The sequence below is a fragment of the Sphaerodactylus townsendi genome, linkage group LG01 (assembly GCF_021028975.2).
Source record: "Sphaerodactylus townsendi isolate TG3544 linkage group LG01, MPM_Stown_v2.3, whole genome shotgun sequence".
Taxonomy (NCBI): Eukaryota; Metazoa; Chordata; class Lepidosauria; order Squamata; family Sphaerodactylidae; genus Sphaerodactylus; species Sphaerodactylus townsendi.
Window position 1 is genome coordinate 15,951,696 of NC_059425.1, and position 20,556 is coordinate 15,972,251.

The following is a 20,556-nucleotide window of genomic DNA, read 5'->3' on the forward strand; positions in this document are numbered from 1 at the left end:
GTCACCCAGCAGGCTGCATGTGTAAGAGCAGGGAAACAAATCCAGTTCAGCAGATAAGAGTCCACCACTCTTAACCACTAAACTGGCTCTCTACAGCATGCCTGCATAGATCACAGGCCACAGTGCATAAAGAAGAGATACTCAGAAATGCCTCTTCTAAGATAAGGCCCTGTTTTTTTTGTTTAAAGTTTGCTTAAGCTGAAAAGGCACAGAATGCTTTAGGAGGGGACCAGAGAGATTCAGGGAGAAGAGGTCTGTCCATACAGTTGCCAACTTCCAGGTGGAACCAAGAGATCTCTCACTATTACAACTTGTCTCCAGACAATAGAGATCCGTTCGCTAGAGACAATGGTGGCTTTGGAGGGTGGAGTCTATGGTGTTAGCATAGGGCCTTTTTCTCTCCAAACCCTGCCGTTTCCAGGCTCTGCATCAGGTGGTTCTGGTGCGTTTTCCGGGCTGCGTGGCCGCGGTCTGGTGGATCTTGTTCCTAACGTTTTGCCTGCATCAGTGGCTGGCATCTTCAGAGGTGTATCACAGAGGGAAGTCTGTGTGATACACCTCTGAAGATGCCAGCCACAGATGCAGGCGAAACATTAGGAACAAGATCCACCAGACCACGGCCACACAGCCCGGAAAACCCACCACAACCAGTTGAATCCGGCCGTGAAAGCCTTTGACAATACAGCTGCGTCAGGTATTTCCCAACCCAGAACTGGCAGCCGTACCTCTCAGTGGCTACTGGCCATTGTGACTGAAAGCAACTCCACGTTCAGCGGTCAGTCTCTGAATTCTGGTGCCAGGAGGCAGCATCAGGGGAAGGCCTCTGTGCCCCATTGTCAGACCTACAGAATAACTAGCTGGCCACTGTGGGGTTCTTAACTAGATGGACCATTGCGCAGATCCTGCGGAGCTCTTCTTAATTCCCTACCGTGTTTCCCCGAAAATAAGACAGTGTCTTAAATAAATTTTTGCTCCCAAAGATGCGCTATGCCTTATTTTCAGGAGATGTCGTATTTTTCTGTGTTCTGTTCATCGGGCATGCTTCCAAACCAAAACTTTGCTATGTCTTACTTTCAGGGGATGCCTTATATTTCGCACTTCAGCAAAACCTCTACTACGTCTTATTTTCAGGGGATGTCTTATATTCGGGGAAACAAGGTAGATAACTAGACGTCTCTATCTCGCTTGTTGCCTAGTCTCCTCTGTGCATGGACAGTAACCCACCTCGCAGGGCTGTTTGTTCAGGTGTCTGCGAAATTCTTTGGATTCTTAACCGTACTGGTGAAAAAGACGCCACCGCCCTCAGTTTGCCAGAGCCGAGAGGGGCTGTTCACAATAGGGCGTTTGGGAGGACATGGATGTATTGGGTTGCCATGAGTAAAAAATGTCTTGGTGTCATTTCACACGCATGTATGCAACAATGGTAAGTCAGTGAATATTGGTCAGTTGCAGATTTTCATCTGGAGAGCCTGACCCTGCCTAACGGGGAAGGAGGGGGTGTCAGTTTGGGAAAAAATACTTTTAGTCCCATTGGATCCCTGTCTGGGGCCGGGTGCAGATTTGGCAGAGAAATCTCTGCTCCTGCTATTTAGCATCCAATGCCCTTCATCACAAAGACCTTACCGTAGCCCCGCAGAGCAGGCCAAAGGATCCAAGGAAGCTAACTTTCCCATGATCAGCCTTCATGGGACATCGGTGAGTCATCCAGCCCTTGCCCTTTTACCTGTGAGGAAGTCCTGCCAGGCCCAGACAGATTCCTTTCCAAGTTAAATACAAGCCTGGGGAGTAGGGGGTGGGAAGCTCTAATGTTTGCAGCCCAGGGCGCTCCCATCCCCGCACTTGAGCCCTGGGGTGGAGGAGCAGCAGTGGCGTAGTGGTGGTTAAGAGCAGGTGTACTGTAACCTGGAGGAACCAGGCTTGATTCCCCACTCTGCCACTTGAGCTATGGAGGCTTATCTGGGGAATTCAGATTAGCCTGTGCACTCCAACATATACCAGCTGGGTGACCTTGGGCTAGTCACAGTTCTTCTGAGAGATCTCAGGCCTACTTACCTCACAGGGTGTTTGTTGTGAGGAGGGAAGGGAAAGGAGTTTGTAAGCCCCTTTGAGTCTCCTTACAGGAGAGAAAGGGGGGATATAAGTTCAACTCTTCTTCTTTCTTCCTCCTCTTCCTCTTGTTGGGCACTGTTGCTGAGCTATTCATGGCCAGAATCTCTGAGCAGGCATTCCCAATCTCTCCTGCCCAAAGAAAATACCTCTTCTTGAAGCATTGCATCGTGGGATCCATGCAGGCACCATGTCGCAGTGTTCCACCCTAGTTCTCCCACTGGAGAGAAGGCCTCTTGTTAGCGACTATCTGCTGTGCTATTTGGTTGCCACCATCTCAGAAGAAGCATTCCCCGTCACCTCTGGCCCAGGAGTTCTGGGCTGCATCAATAAGAGCATAGTGTCTAGATCAGGGGTCTTCAAACTATGGCCCTCCAGATGTTCATGGGCTACAATTCCCATCAGCCCCTGCCAGCATGGCCAAATGGTAGGGCTCATGGGAATTGTAGTCTATGAACATCTGGAGGGCCATAGTTTGAAGACCCCTGGTCTAGATGGAGAGACATCACAGTACCTTTGCATTGGAATACTGTGTCCAGTTCTGGACATCCCAATTCAAGGATATTGACAAGCTGGAATGGGTCCAGAGGAGGGCAACCAAAATGGTAAAAGATCCGGAATCCATGCCCTAGAGACTTTGGGAGCTGGGTATGTTTAGTCTGGAAAAAATAGGTTTAAGGGATGACATGATAGCCATGTTCAATTTTTTTTAAAAGATGTCATGTTGAAGTTGGAGCAAGCTTGTTTTCTGCTGCTTTGGAGACTAGGGCAAGGAGTCATGGATTCAAAGTACAGGAAAAGAGGTCCCACCTAAACATTAGGAAGAACTTCCTGGCGGTCAGGGCTGTTCTACAGACGCAAACGCTGCCTAGGAGTGAGTGTGGTGGAGTTTCCTGTTGCTTGGGGGGTGTTAAACTGAGGATGGATGGCCATTTGTCTGGAATTCTTTGATTGTGTCTTCCTGCATGGCAAGGGGTTGGACTAGACCAGGGGTAGGGAACCTTTAACACTCAAAGAGCCATTTGGACCCGTTTTCCACGGGAAAAGAAAACACTTGGAGCCGCAAATAATTTTTGACATTTAAAAGAAAGATAACACTATATATATAGGGTTTTTTAACCTTTTACTCAGCTCATTCTGAGAAGCGCATGGATGCGCCCGCCCTGCTGCCTGCAGGGCGGGCAAGGATGAAGCTGGCGGCTCGGCTTGGCCAGCCGCCGGGAAAGTGCCCGCCCCGCTCCAACGGGGCGGGCGAGAGGGGAAGCCCGCGGCACGGCCCAGCTGACTGCGGGCAGTTGGTGCGCCCGCCCTGCTGCCTTCAGGGCGGGCAAGGATGGGGCTGGCGGCTCGGCTCGTGGAGCCACAGTGCAAGGGCAGAAGAGCCGCATGCGGCTCTCAAGCCGCAGGTTCCCTACCCCTGGACTAGACGATCCTTGTGATCTCTTCCAGCTCTGTGATACCTCTTCTACAATCAACACTGATAAAAAAGCAAAGCATCTTTTCTTTTCCAGGATTGTTTTCCAGGACAGCCCTTACTGTCAGGAAGTTCTTCCTAATGTTTAGGTGGAATCTCTTTTCCTGTACCTTGAATCCAGAGATGGGATCCAGCAGGTTCTCACAGGTTCCCGAGAGTAGGTTACTAATTATTTGTGTGTGCCGAGAGGGGGTTACTAATTGGTGATTTTTGCCACGTGACTTTTGCCTTAGTTACGCCCCTCCTCTCAGCAGTAGCGCACAGAACTTGAAGCAGTCTAGCAGGAGGTGCACCGGCGTGCGTGGCAGCCTGTGTGCATTCATTTCCCACCCAAGGACTGGCGCAGCGGCTGCGTCCTTGCCACAGCCCCGCCCAGGAATGCCCCGCCCCCGGAATGCCCGGCCATGCCCCCGTCATGCCCTGCCCAGCCCCATTGGCGCTATGCCACAGTTTGAATCCCACCACTATGGGAACCTGTTACTAAAATTTTTGGATCCCACCACTGCTTGAATCCATTACTCCGTGTCCTAGTCTTTGAGGCAGCAGAAAACAAGCTTGCTCCTTCTTCGACATGGCATCCTTTCAGATATTTAAACATAGCTATCATGTCCCCTCTTAACCTTCTCTTCACTAGACGAAACATCCCCAGCTCGCTTCGTAGGGCTTGAATTCAAGACTTTTGACCATTTTGGTTGCCCTCCTCTGGACACGTTCCAGCTAGTCCATATCCTTCTTAAATTGCAGTGCCCAGCACTGAACACAGTACTCTAGGTGAGGTCTGACCAACGCAGAGTAGAGTGGTGCAATTACTTCCCTTGATCTAGACATTGTGCCCTTATTGATGCATCCCAGATGCTTTCTTGGCTGCCGCATCACACTGCTGACTCATGTTCAGTTTGTGGTCTGCTAAGACTCCCAGATCCCTTTCACATGTAGTGTTGTCAAGCCAGGTGTCCCCCATCCTATATCTGTGCAGTGTTTTTCTGCCTAAGTATAGAATGTTACATTTATCTCTGTTGAAATTCATGTGGTTTGTTTTGGCCCAGCTCTCTAATCTGGCCAGATTGTTTTGAATCCCGCCTCTGTCCTCTAGCTACCCCTTCTAATTTTGGTATCATCTGCAAATTTGATTAGCATGCCCTCTATTTCATTATCCGAGGTATTGATCTCCCTGCCACCGACGGACGTCAGGTCTGGGCCCTTCCCCGCGCATTCTTTCTCGCTGGTGACACTTCCCCAGTCTTCGGCCATGTGACTGGTGAGAGAAAGGCCAAATTTGGGAAGAGAGGAAGCTGGAGAGGAATGTCACAGAAGGGTCGCCCCGCCTTCTTTAACCCTGGCAGCGCCGGAGGGAACGGGAGGGAATGCTCCCTCGGCGCATTGGAGATCGTTTGCAGAAGCTGCAGCCGCGCCCCTTTTGGAGAACTGAGAGCAACCCTGGAGTGTGCTGGGTTGCCAATCTCAAGGTGGAGCCTGGAGATTTAAAATTACGATTGAATCCCAACTGAAAGCAATCAGTTCTCCTTGAGAAAGTGACTGCGTTGCAGGGTGGTTTCTATGGCATTCGATCCTGCTGAGGGCCCTCCCCTAATTCTGCCCCTCCCTGGCTCAGTGCCCCAAATCTCCTGGGATTTCCCAGCTCAGAGTTGGCAACCCTGAATACATGCAGCTTTGCTGTGATGCTACTAAATGTGTGTCCCCCCCCCCGCCCCATGAGATCACATCTCTGTGCGTTGTTGGAGCCCAGGACCCCTGGCAGCGGGGCGGGGGGGGGGGGCTCTTGTCCCCAAAACAGCACTCCCCTGTGCATTATCAGTTTTGCAAAAACCCATCTTTCTTTGCTTCATGATGGAGAATGGCGGACAGGCGTTACAGCTGTTGTCATCCAGCCTCTTGACCTACTGTAAATTGTACTGGAATGGCACCAGATTCTCAACTATAATATAACGCGGCTGATATACTTATATCCCACTTTTCTCCGCAATGGGGAACCAAAGCAATTTACCAAATCGTGTGACCTACCTCCTTTCGATCATCACAACCACCCTGTGAGGTAGGTTAGATAGAACTACGGGCCCACGATCCCGCCGCAAGCTTTCATTGAAGAGAAGGAATACATTTTGAATAGTATACAATTTGAAAGCTGCTTGTTTTTACAGGAGCAGCAGCGGCGTAGTGGTTAAGAGCAGGTGCACTCTAATCTGGAGGAACCGGGTTCGATTCCCAGCTCTGCCGCCTGAGCTGTGGAGGCTTATCTGGGGAATTCAGATTAGCCTGGGCACTCCCACACACGCCAGCTGGGTGACCTTGGGCTAGTCACAGCTTTTTGGTGCTCTCTCAGCCCCACCCACCTCACAGGGTGTTTGTTGGGAGGGGGGAAGGGCAAGGAGATTGTAAGCCCCTTTGAGTCTCCTTACAGGATAGAAAGGGGGGATATAAATCCAAACTCTTCTTCTTCTTTTGGGAAGAGGTGTCCAACTCTAGCATGTCAGATGTTCGTGGACTACAATTCCCATCAGCCCCTGCTGGCAGGACCAATTGGGCTGATGGGAATTGTAGTCCACGAACATCTGACGCGCTAGAGTTGGACTCCCCTGCTTTCAGGTCAAGAGTGAATTTCCCCCAGGTGGAATTGGGCCAGGTGTACTTGGAATCCCCACCCCCACCGCACTCCTGTTTGGATCCTCTTCCGGAAAGGACTATATATTTGGAAATCAAACTGCATCAAGGCAGACAGGATTCCATGATCTCCCATGGGCTCACAAACGTGTTGCAGCCAAAGACATGATATGCATGACCGATGAAGACGAAAGAGAGGCACGCCCAGTACAGCTACCGTTGGCTGGCGAATGAGTCACTGCTGGCAGGATGAGGGAGAAATGAAGCAGGAGTTCCGGACAGATCCTGAGGGCTCTCAGACAGTGACTGAGGGTTCAAATCCCCACTCTGCCATGAAGCTTTCTGAGTAATGGTTGGCGCTCTCTTTCAGCCTAACCTACCTCACAGGGTCGTTGTGAAAATAAAATAGAAGAGGGGAGACCCATGTAGGATGTAGGGCAGGAATGGGATAGGCAGCACTAATCCACAAAATAGGAACGAGATAGGAATGAACGATAAGAAACCTCCAGAGTCTTAACTTCCTGTTTTCAACCGTTTGCAGGCAGATCCCCTTTCGCAGAGTTCACCAGCCGGGCACAAAATCCTGCGTTTTGGTTCCCGGTTGGTGTGCAGTGGTACGCTGCCTTTGAATATATATGGGGCCTCGATTCAGATATCAGGACCCACAGCCTATTCGTAACAGACTTCCCTCTGTGATACACCTCTGGAGATTCCAGCCACAGATGCAGGAGAAACGTTAGGAACAAGATCCACCAGACCACGGCCACACAGCCCGGAAAACCCACCGCAACCAGTTGAATCCGGCCGTGAAAGCCTTCGACCATACACTGGACACCTCTATTTGTTCAGATGTTTATGACCAGCTTTTCTCACCAGTGGGGACCCTCAAAATTGCTCCCTGTGTGTTCTTCCCTCTTCTATTCCACAACCCTGTGAGGCAGGTGAGATGAAGTGACTAACCAAGGGCACCCAGTGAGCTGCGGGGCTTTGCACCTGGGTCTCCCAAATGCTAGCCTGACATTCTAGCCACTATGGCTAGAAAACCTCAAAGGGAAAATGCAACAGTAAATTGCCGGATTCATCAAGCAGTTTAACTATTTCTCAGCCAGGTCTTAGCAAAACCTTTTCATTTGTTGTTGGTCTAAGGCAGTGATGGCGAACCTATGGCATGAGTGCCAGAGGTGGCACTCGGAGCCCTCTCTGTGGGCACGCGCACAGAGAGTTGGTCGTGGGGGGCGTAAAATCACACACACACACCACACACACACATCTAGGCTGGCCTTGGCCACTGAGCACGATGTGCGCCCACCATGGTGAGCAGGGAGGACTCGGCTGGCGGGCCTGGTGCCTGTGCTCTGGGTGGCTGCTGCCCGGGGGTGGGGGTGCAGAGGAGGCAGAGGTGCTAGAGAGGCACAGAGTGGTGTGCACAGGACTTGCTGGAGGCTACAGCAGGCTGGCCCCTGCTCGAACATGGGGGGGGGGGGGAGGAAGAGGGAGCCAACCGGTTTTTTCTAAACTAAAACCTCAGCATTCAGGTTAAATTGCCAGGTAGGCACTTTGCGATAAATAAGTGGGGTTTGGGTTGCAATTTGGGCACTCGGTCTCAAAAAGGTTCGCCATCACTGCTCTAAGGCTCCAGCCCAGAGAGCCCCGGCCAACCCATTCTCATTAGATCTCAGAAGCTAAGCAGGGTTGGACCTGCTTTGTACTTGGATGGGAGACCACCAAGAAGTCCAGGGTTGCTCCGCAGAGACAAGCAATAGCACTTCAGTTTGTCTCTTGCCTTTAAAACCTCAGTGGAGTCAGCTATGGCTTGGTGGCACTTTTCCACGCCACGTATGCCAGTATTTTAGCACATCTCACCCAGAGGTGGGATCCAACCAGTTCTCACCACTTCTCTAGAAGTGGTTACTAATTTTTTTCTGAATGCCGAGAAGGGGTTACTAAGCAACCTCCCTGCCCATTAGGGACTGGAGGTGCGTGTGTGCGGCGGCGCCACTGTTTGAATCCCACCTCCATCAGAACCTGTTATTAAAATTTTTGGATCCCACCACTGATCTCACCCCTTGTAGATGTTACATAGTTCAGCTAAATTTTCCTATTTTTTTTTCAACTGGGTCTGCAACTCATGGCTCCTCTAGCACAAGACCAATTTTCCATTCATTCCCCTTTTTAGCCTACCACTACTTGGGAATGGTCCTCCTCCATTCAGAGTGTATTGATCACGCTTCAAATTGGGAATTGCTTTAAACTGGCCTCTCTTTGTAACATCCCCCGCCCCCCCTTTCTTGGTGTCAGCAGCTCCGTAATAAATACGTCTGCCTAACTGACGAACATTCCCATGCATTCAATGAAGTGAGCTGACTCATAAACCAACCGATGACGGAATGCATTTTTATAGCCTCAAAGGAATGTCTGAACTCTTGTTTAGTATTGCTGACAAAGGGACACTTGGATACATATCTGGACTGACCGGTGTGACCAGTATCGGCCCCTCTCTGTGTTTTCCAAACGCTTGTGAAAGCCATCAAAACAAGCAACTGGACACTGTGCATGGCAGATGTGAATTCAACCAGTTCATCCCGTGTTGTGCAAAGCGATGCTTCCTGCTGTATGTCTTGAATGTACCACCAGGCAAGCCCATGAAGTGACCCTCGAGGATCCCTTTTAGAGAGGGGGAAGGGGAAATTCCTCTCTAGAGCCAGCGTGGTAAAGTGGTTAACAGCGGGTAAATTGTACTGGAATGTCACCAGATTCTCAACTATAATATAAGGCGGCTGATATATTTATATCCCACTTTTCTCCGCAATGGGGAACCAAAGCAATTTCCCAAACCATGTGACCTACCTCCTTTCGATCATCACAACCACCCTGTGAGGTAGGTTAGATAGAACTACGGGCCCACATCCCGCCGCAAGCTTTCGTTGAAGAGCGGGAATACATTTTGAATGGTATACCATTTGAAAGCTGTTTGCTTTTACAGGAGCAGCAGTGGCGTAGTGGTTAAGAGCAGGTGCATTCTAATCTGGAGGAACTGGGTTTGATTCCCTGCTCTGCCGCCTGAGCTGTGGAGGCTTATCTGGGGAATTCAGATTAGCCTGTGCACTCCCACACACGCCAGCTGGGTGACCTTGGGCTAGTCACTGCTTTTTGGAGCTCTCTCAGCCCCACCCACCTCACAGGATATTTGTTGTGGGGAGGGGGAAGGGCAAGGAGATTGTAAGCCCTTTTGAGTCTCCTTACAGGAGAGAAAGGAGGGATATAAATCCAAACTCTTCTTCTTCTTCTACCCAGCTTGTAATGTTACAGACCTTTATGGTTATTTCTTCTTCACTGCCTTCTCCTGCAAACTTGAAAGGCCCGGGAATTTTAGACTGCCCACAAATGTGATGTGAGGTCGGTGCTGTCTATTGAGGCAGGTAGTGGCTCTCCAGGGTCTCTTTCACATCACCTGCTTCTTGGCTGTTAACTGGAGATGCCGGGGATAGAACCTGGATGCCCAGCAGATGCTTGCCACTGAGCCGTGCCCCTCCCCCCCCCTCCGACTGGGAGAAGCTCTCCAGAACTTCAGTCTTTCATATCACCTACCTACTTTCAATTGGAGATGCCAGGGCTTGAACCTGGGACCTTCTACATGCCAAGCAGATGCTGTACCGTTGAGTCAGCTAAGGGCCTTCCCAGCTCAATGCTAAGGGCCTTCCCAGCTCAATGCTTGAAGCTTCCTTCTACTGAGTCAGAACCTTGGTCCATCATAGTCAGCACTGTCTACTCCAGGGGTCTGCAACCTGCGGCTCTCCAGATGTTCATGGACTGCAATTCCCATCAGCCCCTGCCAGCATGGCCAATTGTAGTCCATGGACATCTGGAGAGCCGCAGGTTGCAGACCCCTGGTCTACTCAGGGTCTCCAGACTCCACCTATTCACCGTGACCCTTCAACCGGAGATGCCGGCGAATCGAACCTGAGATCTGCCTGCCGAGCGGATGCTCTACTCTTGAGCCACCGTCTTTCCAACCTGCAGGTCATTTCGTTACCTTTCTCTGTCTTTGCTCAGGAGCGGGGGTGGGGTCCAGAGAACAGCAGCGTTCCGATTTCACACAATGCCACGCTTAACACAACTGGTTTTTTTTAATATCAGATTTTAGAAAACAGCCCCCCCCCCTGATTTTTAAAAAAACTCACACAGCCAGTAGCTAAACAAATCCACCACCCCCTCGGAGAGGGATTATTTTCATGGGCTCCGGAGCCCGGCCTTCTTCCTACGCCTCCACCCCAAGGCATCCCTGCTCCGGCATCTGTGGCACCACCAACTGCTCTGGGCGGTATGTGCAGTCCCTCTCTGTCGCTCTGGACTAGAGGATGCCCCTCCTCCAGCAGGGGAGTAGCCACTGCTCTACCCCCCCCCCCCTCTGGAACCACAGAGACACCATCCGCTCATGAGGGGTGGCAGGGCAAAGTTGGGTTGGCCGAGACCCCTCCTCACAGCAAAGTAGCCTGCTCGAATCGCTCGTCGCCACACTTCCGGCCAGAGCCCAGCTTCTGCCGGCGCTGCTGGGTAGCTTCTCGGCGGCGCCGGTAGGCCAGGAATTCCTCCCGCAGAGCTGCGCAGCGTTCCTCGGGACTGGGCACGGGAGAGCTCGACCCGTCCAAGACGCCCACGGATTGTGAGTTGGAGGGCGAGCCGCTGCTCTCGCTGGAGGACTTCGAACCTGCACAGAAGAGGAAATGGAGCAAGGTTAGGAATTGGGCAGGCCTATCTCCAGTTGGGACAACAAGAAGAAGAGTTTGGATTTATATCCCCCCTTTCTCTCCTGCAGGAGACTCAAAGGGGCTTACAATCTCCTTTCCCTTCCTCCCTCACAACAAACACCCTGTGAGGTGGGTGGGGCTGAGAGCGCTCCGAAGAACTGTGACTAGCCCAAGGTCACCCAGCTGGCGTGTGTGGGAGTGCACAGGCTAATGTGAATTCCCCAGAAGTAGCCACAGCTCAAGTGGCAGAGTGGGGAATCAAACCCGGTTCCTCCAGATTAGAGTGCACCTGCTCTTAACCACTATGCCACTGCCACAAGGTGGAACAACAGCCATGTAACATCCTGAGGATCAGTCTGAAGTTCCATCTACTTCAACATCCTGTTTCCAGTGTGGTGTAGTGTTAAGAGTAATCTGGAGAACAAGGTTTGATTCCCCACTCTTCCACATGCAGCCTGCTGGGTGACCTTGGGCTAGCCAGAATTCTCCCAGACTGTGACTTCTCCCCTGGACCAGAATGGCTCATGCTAGCCTGATCTTGGGAGCTAAACTGGGTCAGCCCCAGTTAGTCGCTGGATGGGAGACCACCCAGGAAGTTCAAGGTAGCTATGCAGAGGCAGGAAAATAACCTCAGTTTGTTGTTCGCCTTCACCTGACCAGGCTAGCTGGCTGAAGTCAGATCTCGGAAGTTAAGCTGGGTCAACTCTGATTAGTCCTTTGATGGGAGACCACCGAGAAAGTCCACGGTTTATTTATTTATTTATTTATTTATTGGTTATATTTCTATACCGCCCTCCCCCGAAGGGCTCAGGGCGGTGAACAATGAAACAGAAATCGAGCACATAGATCAAAGGCTAAAATCCACTAAATACTAGTTAATTTTTGGCTCTGTATAAAATAACCCCATCCCATTAAAACGCAGCATACTAAAATCAACATAATAGATGGCCCCTACTATCAAGTCCCCTAAAACAAAAGGGAGGGGGACGGCAGGATCCACTGATGTTCTAAGGGGGGGGGGGCATCAAGAGGCAGGCAAAGGCAAACTACCTCTGTCCCTCTCTTGCCTTGAAAACCGAACGGGGCTGCTACGAGTCACCTGCGACTGCACAGCATTTCCCAGCACTGTGAATATTTTTTTTTTTGCCATTAGTGGGCTTGGGAATTACTCTGCTCCCTGCTTTGCAGCTGGATTTTCCTGACCTCTAAGGAAACCCCCCCTCTTCATTCTGGTTCCCTCCGCTGCCCCCACAAAAGCTCACTCTGTTTCTCCAGTTCGTGGGCAGCGATGGTGGAGACGGGTCTTTTGGGATTCCCGCTGCGGTACAGCTGCAGAGCGTCCAGCAGGTCAGACTCCAAGGCAAACTCCGAGTCCCATTCGTAATTCTCGTCCACAGAGGTGTTCCTCCTGGGGGGAAACCAAAGGGGATTGTTGATTTTTATCCCACCTCATGCTAACATCTCCAGGCAGCTTACAAAGGTTAGAAAAAGCACAATACAAACCACAATAAAAACATCATAAACTATAACAATTAAAACAGCAATAAAAATCACATTATAATAGCCCCAACCCCCAGACCAGCAGCTTGACCGATGGCCACTGAGCCTGTCTGGAGGTTTTCAAAGTGGGAGACTCCGCAGTGCCTTCCACTGTCGAACAGCCCTTACTGTCAGGAAGTTCTTCCTATTGTTTAGGAGGAATCGCTTTTCCCATAGTTTGAATCCCTTACTCCTTGTCCTAGTGGTCTCTGGAGTAGAAGAAAACAAGCTTGCTCCCTCTTCAACATAGCATCCCTTCAAATATTTAAACATGGCTATCATGTCGCCCCTTCATGTTCTCTTTTCCAGACTAAACATACCCTGAGCCCTCCGGGGGAGGGCGGTATACAAATCTAATAAACCATAACCCATAACCAACCATGTATTCCAGATCTTTTACCATTTTGGTCACCCTTCCTTGGACCCCGTTCCAGCTTGTCAATATCCTTATTTAATTGCAGCGTCCTGAACTGGACACAATATTCCAGGTGAGGTCTGACCAATGCAGAATAGAGAGTACTATTATGTCCCTTGATCTAGAGACACTATACTCCTCTTGATGCAGCCCAGAATTGCAATGGCTTTCTTGGCTGCTGCATCACACTGCTCACTCATGTTCAGTTTGTGGTCCACTAAGACTCCATTAAGCACTTGGAAGGGAATAATGTGATCACTGAAAATCAACATGGGTTTCTCAAAAACAAGTCATGCCAGTCTAATCTTATCTCTTTTTTTGAGAGTGGTGGAGTCTCGTTCTTTGGAGGTTTTTAGCATAGGCTCAATGAACATATGTCAGGGGTGCTTTGACTTGGTGTTCCTGCATGGCAGGGGGTCGGACTTGATGGCTCTTGTGGTCTCTTCCAACTCTATGATTCTATACTGATCTGGCTGTCTTTGACCAAAGAGACCTGGATTCAAATCCCTGCTCAAGCACCCAACTTGACCTTGAGTCATTTATTCTCTCTTGGCCTACCCTACCTCATAGCCAGAGGTGGGATCCAGCAGGTTATCACCAGTTCCTGAGAGTGGGTTACTAATTATTTGTGTGTGCCAAGAGGGAGTTACTAATTGGGTCTGCTTTTCCATTAGAAATTCCATTAGGTCCAAAAATCATAAAGTCCAGTTGTTTCCTATGTGGCTGGTTAGCGAAGGTAGAAAACGGGATAATTCTCCCTGTTGGGCTGTTTTAAAAACATGTTTTAGTAATATGGTAAAGTTCCTTGTTTAAGGAAAGTATCCTTCTTTTGGTTTCTAGAAACAAAATTAAGTATTTGAAAGTATTAAGTATTTGACAGGCAGTCAATTATTATTATTATTATTATTATTATTATTATTATTATTATTATTATTATTATTATTATTATTATTATTATTATTAATTCGATTTGATAAACCGCCCTACCCCTGAAGGGCTCAGGAGAAGTAGTTAGAGGAGAAGTAGTTGTTTCTGTTGGCAGTAGACGATAGGACTTGCTATAATGAGTTTAAATTATGGACAGAAAGATACCAGCTGGAAATTAGGAACTTTTTTTTTTACAGTAAGAGTTTTTTACAGTAACAGAGAAATTATTAATGCCACGCCCCTGGAATGCCCGGCCATGCCCCCGTTGTGCCCCGCCCAGCCCCACTGGCGCCACGCCACTGTTTGAATCCCACTACCATGGGAACCTGTTACAAAATTTTTTGGATCCCACCACTGCTCATAGCGCAGCAGCCAGGGTAAAATGGGAGGAGATGGCGTTGTGTCCTTGAGGAAAAGACAGGACAAAGTTATGATAAACAGAAAACAAGGCCTTTTCACACAGCCAAGTTTGGATTAAAAAACCACCAATCCAGTGTTCCTGTGCAGAAATGCCTTCCACACAAACACCCCTCCCTTCAAACTGCTGGACTGAGTTTTGCATATATCAGTTCAGGTTAATGACCAACTCTCAGCAAAACTGGCCCAGACCTTTGCAGCACGTTCCTTGTAGGAGATCAAAGAAGCGTTTCAGCAAATTCTGAAACGGGCAAACAGACGGGATTGAGTTTAGAAGGAATGCTCCACCTTGTGGGCTACGCAGGGATGACAACAGCAAGTAGAATAATGCTGGATGCTTTTTGCAACCCTGGACACAATCCATGGCGGGAAAAGTTCTGGGCATCGCAATTCAGGAAGGATATTGACAGGCTGGAACGGGTCCAGCAGAGGGCAACGAAAATGGTAAAAGGTCTGGAGCCTGTTCCCTATGAGAAATCAGATCCAAGTACGTGAATCTTACTCCTTTACATTTACCCCATCTCCCCGATTTAATTAGATTACACTGCTTGTTGGACAACCCTGATCCTTCTCTCTGTATGATAGTGGCAGACTTTCTCCTGGAAATTACTAAACGCCAGTAGATCTCCTTCAACCTAACATTTATTTCCTGTATTGTATATGCTTTTTAATCAGTTTTTTTATTATTGTTGTACTGTTGTCTATGCCAATAAAGGGTTGCTTCTTCTATTTCCTATGAGGAGAGACTTGGGGAGCTGGGGATGTTTAGTCTGGAGAAGCGTAGGTTAAGGGGGGGACATGATAGCCATGTTTTGATATTTGAAGGGATGTCATATTGGTGAGGGAGCGAGCTCGTTTTCTGCTGCTCCAGAGACTAGGACCAGGAGTCATGGGGTTGAAGGTGAAGGAAAAGAGATTCCACCGAAACATCAGAAAAAAACTTCCTGATAGTAAGGGATGTTTGACAGTGGCATGCACGACCTCGGAGTGGGGTGGAGTCTCCTTCTTTGGAGGTTTTTAAAGAGAGGCTTTGATTGTGTGCCCCTCCCTGCATGGCAGGGTTGGACTTGATAAGCATAAGCATAAGCATAAGCATTTTATTGTCATTGTGCACGCACAACGAAATTTACAGCAGCATTCCTCGATGCACACAATTTCAGACTCATACATCATCATCCTCCACCCATCCCTACACAGCCCCAAATACATCAATATGAAGCAGCGGAGTTTAGCATAGCCACAGCTCTAGAGTAGAAGCTGTCTCTAAACCTCTTTGTCCTAGTTCTGAGGGCCCTGTATCGTCTGCCAGATGGTAACAGTTCAAAAAGAGAGTGTGCTGGATGAGACGGGTCCCTCAGAATATTTTGGGCTTTATTTAGGCTTCGGGCATTATAGATTTCTTCCAAGGAGGGGAGAGGGAGAGGAGAGAAGGGGAGGGGAGATGGCCCTCAGAATCTCTTCCAACTCTATGATTCTATGAAAACATGAACCCCTCATGAAATGTCACATTCTACACAACTTAGAAGGGTCTGGAAACTAACAAATGCATTCCCAGCTCAGCATCCACATCTGGAGAGGAGAGCGGGCTGATCTTCAAAACTAGGCTAAGCAAAACTGTCCGAAGAAGTCCATAGGTTTCCCTTCCCACTTTTGGAAAATCAGGACTTGTCTTGACCCCGGCTAACACTTTCAATCAAATCGGGGCTACTGCTTGACAAGGCTGCATCCACAGAACTGGGCCCCGAAATAAAATGAAATTCAAAACATGCATCAAGGGAAGATGATCTAGGGCCAGTTTTAAGGTTTTGCCTTCAGAAAATCAATTATAATTGGCTCGGTTGGTCACAGGAAACAAATTATAGAATAACCTCCCCATGGTGGCACGCTGGGCTATCATGTGATCAATCTTCTGAAGACAGCCGAAGACATTTTTATTTAGAACTGCGTTTGCCTCACTTGTCGGACCTTTGGGGCACTTGTAATTGGAGTTTTTTAATAGCCGACTTTTAACTATTTTTTTATAATTGTTATTTTTATTGTGCGTTTTTGTAATATTTTATTTATATTGTAAGCCACCTCAAGTTCCATAAGGGTGAAAGAAGGTTAATGAGCCTTGAATAAAAATAAATAGAAATCTATTTCTGGGAATTCTGTTTGTTTTTCACCCTAGCTTTTGTATCTGAAAGCAGATATTGCCCCCTTTACCAAGTTTATCAATCGAGCCCAAATGACTAGAAACTTGCTTTCCTTTATTTGGAGCGATTTTATCTTGCTTTTCCACTGGCAAGTTGCATCCAAGCCAACAGTTCTACACAATTTTAGAGCAAGATTCAAGTCATGCAACCCCTTAAAGATATAAGAAGAACCCTGCTGGATCAGACTAATGGTCTATCTAGTCCAGCATCCTGTCTCACACAGTGGCCAACCAGTTCCTCTGGAGGGCCAACAACAGGGCATAGAGGCCGAGACCTTCATAAGAACATCAGATGAGCCCTACTGGATCAGACCAGAGGTCCATGTAGTCCAGCATCCTGTCTCACAGTGGTCAAGGAGTTCTTCTGGAGGACCAACAACAGGGCATAGAGACCTTCATTAGGGCATCAGAAAAACCCTGCTGGATCAGACCAATGGTTTATCTAGTCCAGCATCCTGTCTCACACAGTGGCCAACCTGTTCCTCTGGAGGTCTAACAACAGGACTTAAAGGCCAAGACCTTCATAAGAACATCAGAAGAGCCCTACTGGATCAGACCAGAGGTCCATGTAGTCCAGCATCCTGTCTCACACAGTGGTCAAGGAGTTCCTCTGGAGGACCAACAACAGGGCATAGAGACCTTCATTAGGGCATCAGAAAAACCCTGCTGGATCAGACCAGAGGTCCATGTAGTCCAGCATCCTGTCTCACACAGTGGCCAACCAGTTCCTTTGGAGGTCTAACAACAGGACTTAAAGGCCAAGATCTTCAAAAGAACATCAGAGAAGCCCTGCTGAATCAGACCAGTGGTGGATCTAGTCCAGCATCCTGTCTCACACAGTGGTCATCTTCTGAAGGTCAACAACAGGGCTAAGAAGTTGAGACATTCCCCCGATGTTGCCTCCTGGCACTGGAATCGAGTGCTGACTGCCTCTGAACATGGGAGGTCATGGCTAGTAGCTGCTCTTTCTAACCCCCCTTCAGAACTGTCTAACCCTGTGGCCATCTCAACGTCCCCTGGCAGTGAGTTCCACATTTTAATCATTTCTGTAAAGACGGCCAACCCTGAATTTCAAAGGTTAAACCCCCCAAATCTTCTTGGTCTCTAAGGTGCTCCTGCACAGATCCAGCCCTTCCACTGCAGAACAGCCCTCTGCAACCATGTACACAATTTTAGCTCCTCCTCCTTCCTCTCACCTTTTACTGATGGCAGCAACGGAAGATTTGGTCCTGCAGTCCTCTCCGGCGGAGCTGCTTTGCCAACTGGCCACATCCCCGAAGGGGGAACTGAGATGGCTACCCCCCAAGGATGGCGCCAGCGAGGGGGGCCTCAGGAAGGACACGCTGCCTCGGCCACTGCTCTGGCTGGTAAGGCTGCCTCTCAGCGGCTTCTCGGCGGGGAGGCCCAGTGGGGGAATGGCTGGGGGTGATTTGTGTCTCTCGGGAGGCACAGGCTCCGAGGGCAGCTCTGGCATGTGTGGCCAGTCCCTTTCTGGAGGGAGAGCCGTGTAAGCCAGCTCAGTCTGGCTGCTGTCCGTGAGGGACCGGGGGGGCACATGTGACTGTGACCACTGCCCCAACTCCTGAGGTGTTTCCACAATGGAGCTGAGGTAACTGGGGCAGACGGAGGTGCCAGGCAAGGCCGCCTTTGCCGGGCCCGCGTGGGTGTCGGGAAGCTGGAGAAGACTCTTAGCCGAAGCTTGTTCCAGAGGGGGCTCTGGTACGGCTTGCGTGTCCATATAAGCCGGGCAAGCTGTTTTGTCCCCGTCCCCGAGCAGCGTGAGTTCGGTGCTGCCCAGGCCGGTGGCCTCAGAAAGGGCTGGCGTGGGAAGCGGTCCCCCTTCTTCTGGGGGCCAGTCCCCATCCACGTTCATCTCCTTGAAAAAGGGGAGACTCAAGTACTGAAGGATTCCGCTTTGAGCTGAGGTATTTGCTTTCCCTTGGCTGCCCTCAGGCCTGCGGTACGTTGGCAACGGAGGGTTCCCCAGCGAGGAGGAAGAGGAAGTGACCGTGGTGGGGACGTCCGGCTGTCCCTCGAAGCCCCGGCTGGCTGGCGTCTGCTGCTCAGTGGCCCTGTACAGCATGGCGGTCACGGGGCTGATGTTAGCGATGCACAAGGGCTTGGCTTCGTCCGTCGGGCTGCTGCTGCTGTAGTCGAAGTAACGGCCCTGGCAGTAGCCAGAGGCTTTAGCTTTGCGCCGGGCCTGACTGGAGCTCTGAGGCCTCAGGGGGACGCTTTTTTGCCAGACGGCTTCCTCGGGCCCAAGGGAAGAGTAGACCTGCAGGTAAGGCTCTGGCTGGCTCAGGCTGCTCTCCGAGGAGGTGAGGGACAGGGAGCAGCGCTCCATCACGGCCGCCAAGCGCTCCCGGGGCTCGGCCTCGCTCTGAACCACAAAGCGTCCGTCGGGGCCACGGCAGATGCGCTCCAGGGGCAGGGTCTCCCCGATGTGGCTCTCGTACAGGGTGTATTTGGAAGCGGGCCTCGCGTTGCTGTTGGCGAAGCTGAGCCCCAGGTTGGTGCCGGCTTTGTCCCCCCACAGCAGGGTGCGTCGAAGGCTTTGATAGGGGGAGGTCTGGAACTTCAGTTTCACAACGCTGTCTGGACTAGCAGAGCCTCTAGAATTTCTGCCGAGGAGGAAAGAAATAAAGAAGCCTAAAGCATCATGGGAGAGTTCTTTGCCCCTTCACAGTCACTTTAAGCCAAAGGTGGGACCACTAGCCCCAAAGGGTATCATTTCGGCAGCTAGACTGTGCTGTGGGACAGGCGGGACAGCATTTTTCCCAGAAAGCCCCACAGAGAGGCTCAAGCAAACAATGAACCATGTAGAAACATCATGTGGTTATTCCTGGCATTGTAAGGTGGAGAAGATCCACACCTGAATGCTACCGCCATCTCAAAAAACCCATCCACCCACCCATACTGAGAAAACTGTGTATTAGGGGAACTGAGGCCAGAGCGTTTTTCCCCGGCTTGCTAAATTTTCCCAGGCCCCTAAAGGGGGCGGGGAATTCCCGCTCCAAGTCCTGTTAACTGCTGTTGATCTGAGTGGCAGAAAAATAAAAAATGCAGCCTCGTGTACTTACTGGTTCACATAGGAAATGAATAAGGGTTGCTCTAGGAATCGTTGGAAACTCTATGGTTTTACCACAGAGTTTCCGGCGATTCCAAGAGCTATCCTTGTACGAACCATGAGCCTCCGGTAAGTACACAAGGCTGTGTCCTTTATTTTTCTCTGGCAATGCTGTGCCCACCTCACAACCCTCTCGCTAGTTGCCAGGAGCTGCTTGACAGCCCGACCAGGAAGGCCGGTTGTTGCTCTTTGATATGATGGAGCATTTCATGGGTACAATCCATCATATGAAATGGATACAACCCTCTGTGGGGAAGTGACCCTGCACAATATTAAAGGGGTATATGGGTTTTGCTGTGGGGCTGTTGCCCAGCCCCCACAGATGGGCCACTTCTCCCATACCCCCAAATAAGTTTACATGTGCTTTTCCTGAACATGTATGTTGGTCTTGAATGAACCAAGTCAGATGTGACAAGAGAAGGCATCAACTTCTCACAGTCTTTCATCAATGGGACTAGGAGGAAAATTTCCTTCCTGGTCCAAAAGAAGAGAACTGGGGAGCAAGAAACAGAGACAACTGATTGGACATTATTATTATTATCCTAAGGCCAAAACCAGGCATTCTCTGGGAGTCCTGTGTTCAAATTTTTCAAACTTAATTTTCAGGTGTGCAGAATTATGCAAAAAAAAAATAAAATAAAAGTACTTATTTTCATAAACCAGGTCACAGAATTAACCTTTTCTGGGTACAGAATTTCACTGATTTGTCAGATTTTTATCCTGCGTTCATTTCAACTTTTATCCTCATAACCACCCTCTAGGATTGCTAGTCAGGCTGAGAGATTGGGACCGGCCTAAGCAACGGGAAAAGTAGTCTAATTCTTTTACTTGTACTGTCGTGCTAAAGCGGCCTGAATGAAGGGACTCACCATAACAGCCTCTTTCTAGCTGGTACTCCATACCTCCCAGACTGGTTTACTTTCGCCCTTGTAAGTGAGCTTTATGGCAGAGTGGTGATTCGAACCCAAGTCTCCCACCCTTCCTAGT

At 49.7% G+C, this 20,556-nt stretch overlaps 1 protein-coding gene across 3 annotated transcripts in view; it reads right to left on the reverse strand.

Annotated features, from left to right (window-relative positions):
- Positions 1 to 10,129: 10,129 nt before the first annotated feature.
- The window catches only part of IGSF9 (immunoglobulin superfamily member 9), a 104,166-nt gene continuing 93,739 nt past the window's right edge, over positions 10,130 to 20,556 (reverse strand). For 2 of the 3 annotated variants that reach the window (XM_048511811.1, XM_048511802.1), the window contains exons 19-21: positions 17,636 to 19,063; positions 12,210 to 12,355; positions 10,131 to 10,907 (exon numbers count right to left, since the gene is read on the reverse strand). In XM_048511811.1, coding sequence (XP_048367768.1) covers positions 10,678 to 10,907; positions 12,210 to 12,355; positions 17,636 to 19,063 — 1,804 coding nt within the window. In that variant the 3' untranslated portion in view covers positions 10,131 to 10,677. Of the gene's footprint in view, positions 10,908 to 12,209; positions 12,356 to 17,635; positions 19,064 to 20,556 lie in introns of all 3 variants that reach the window. The other variant, XM_048511822.1, reaches the window with a different exon arrangement.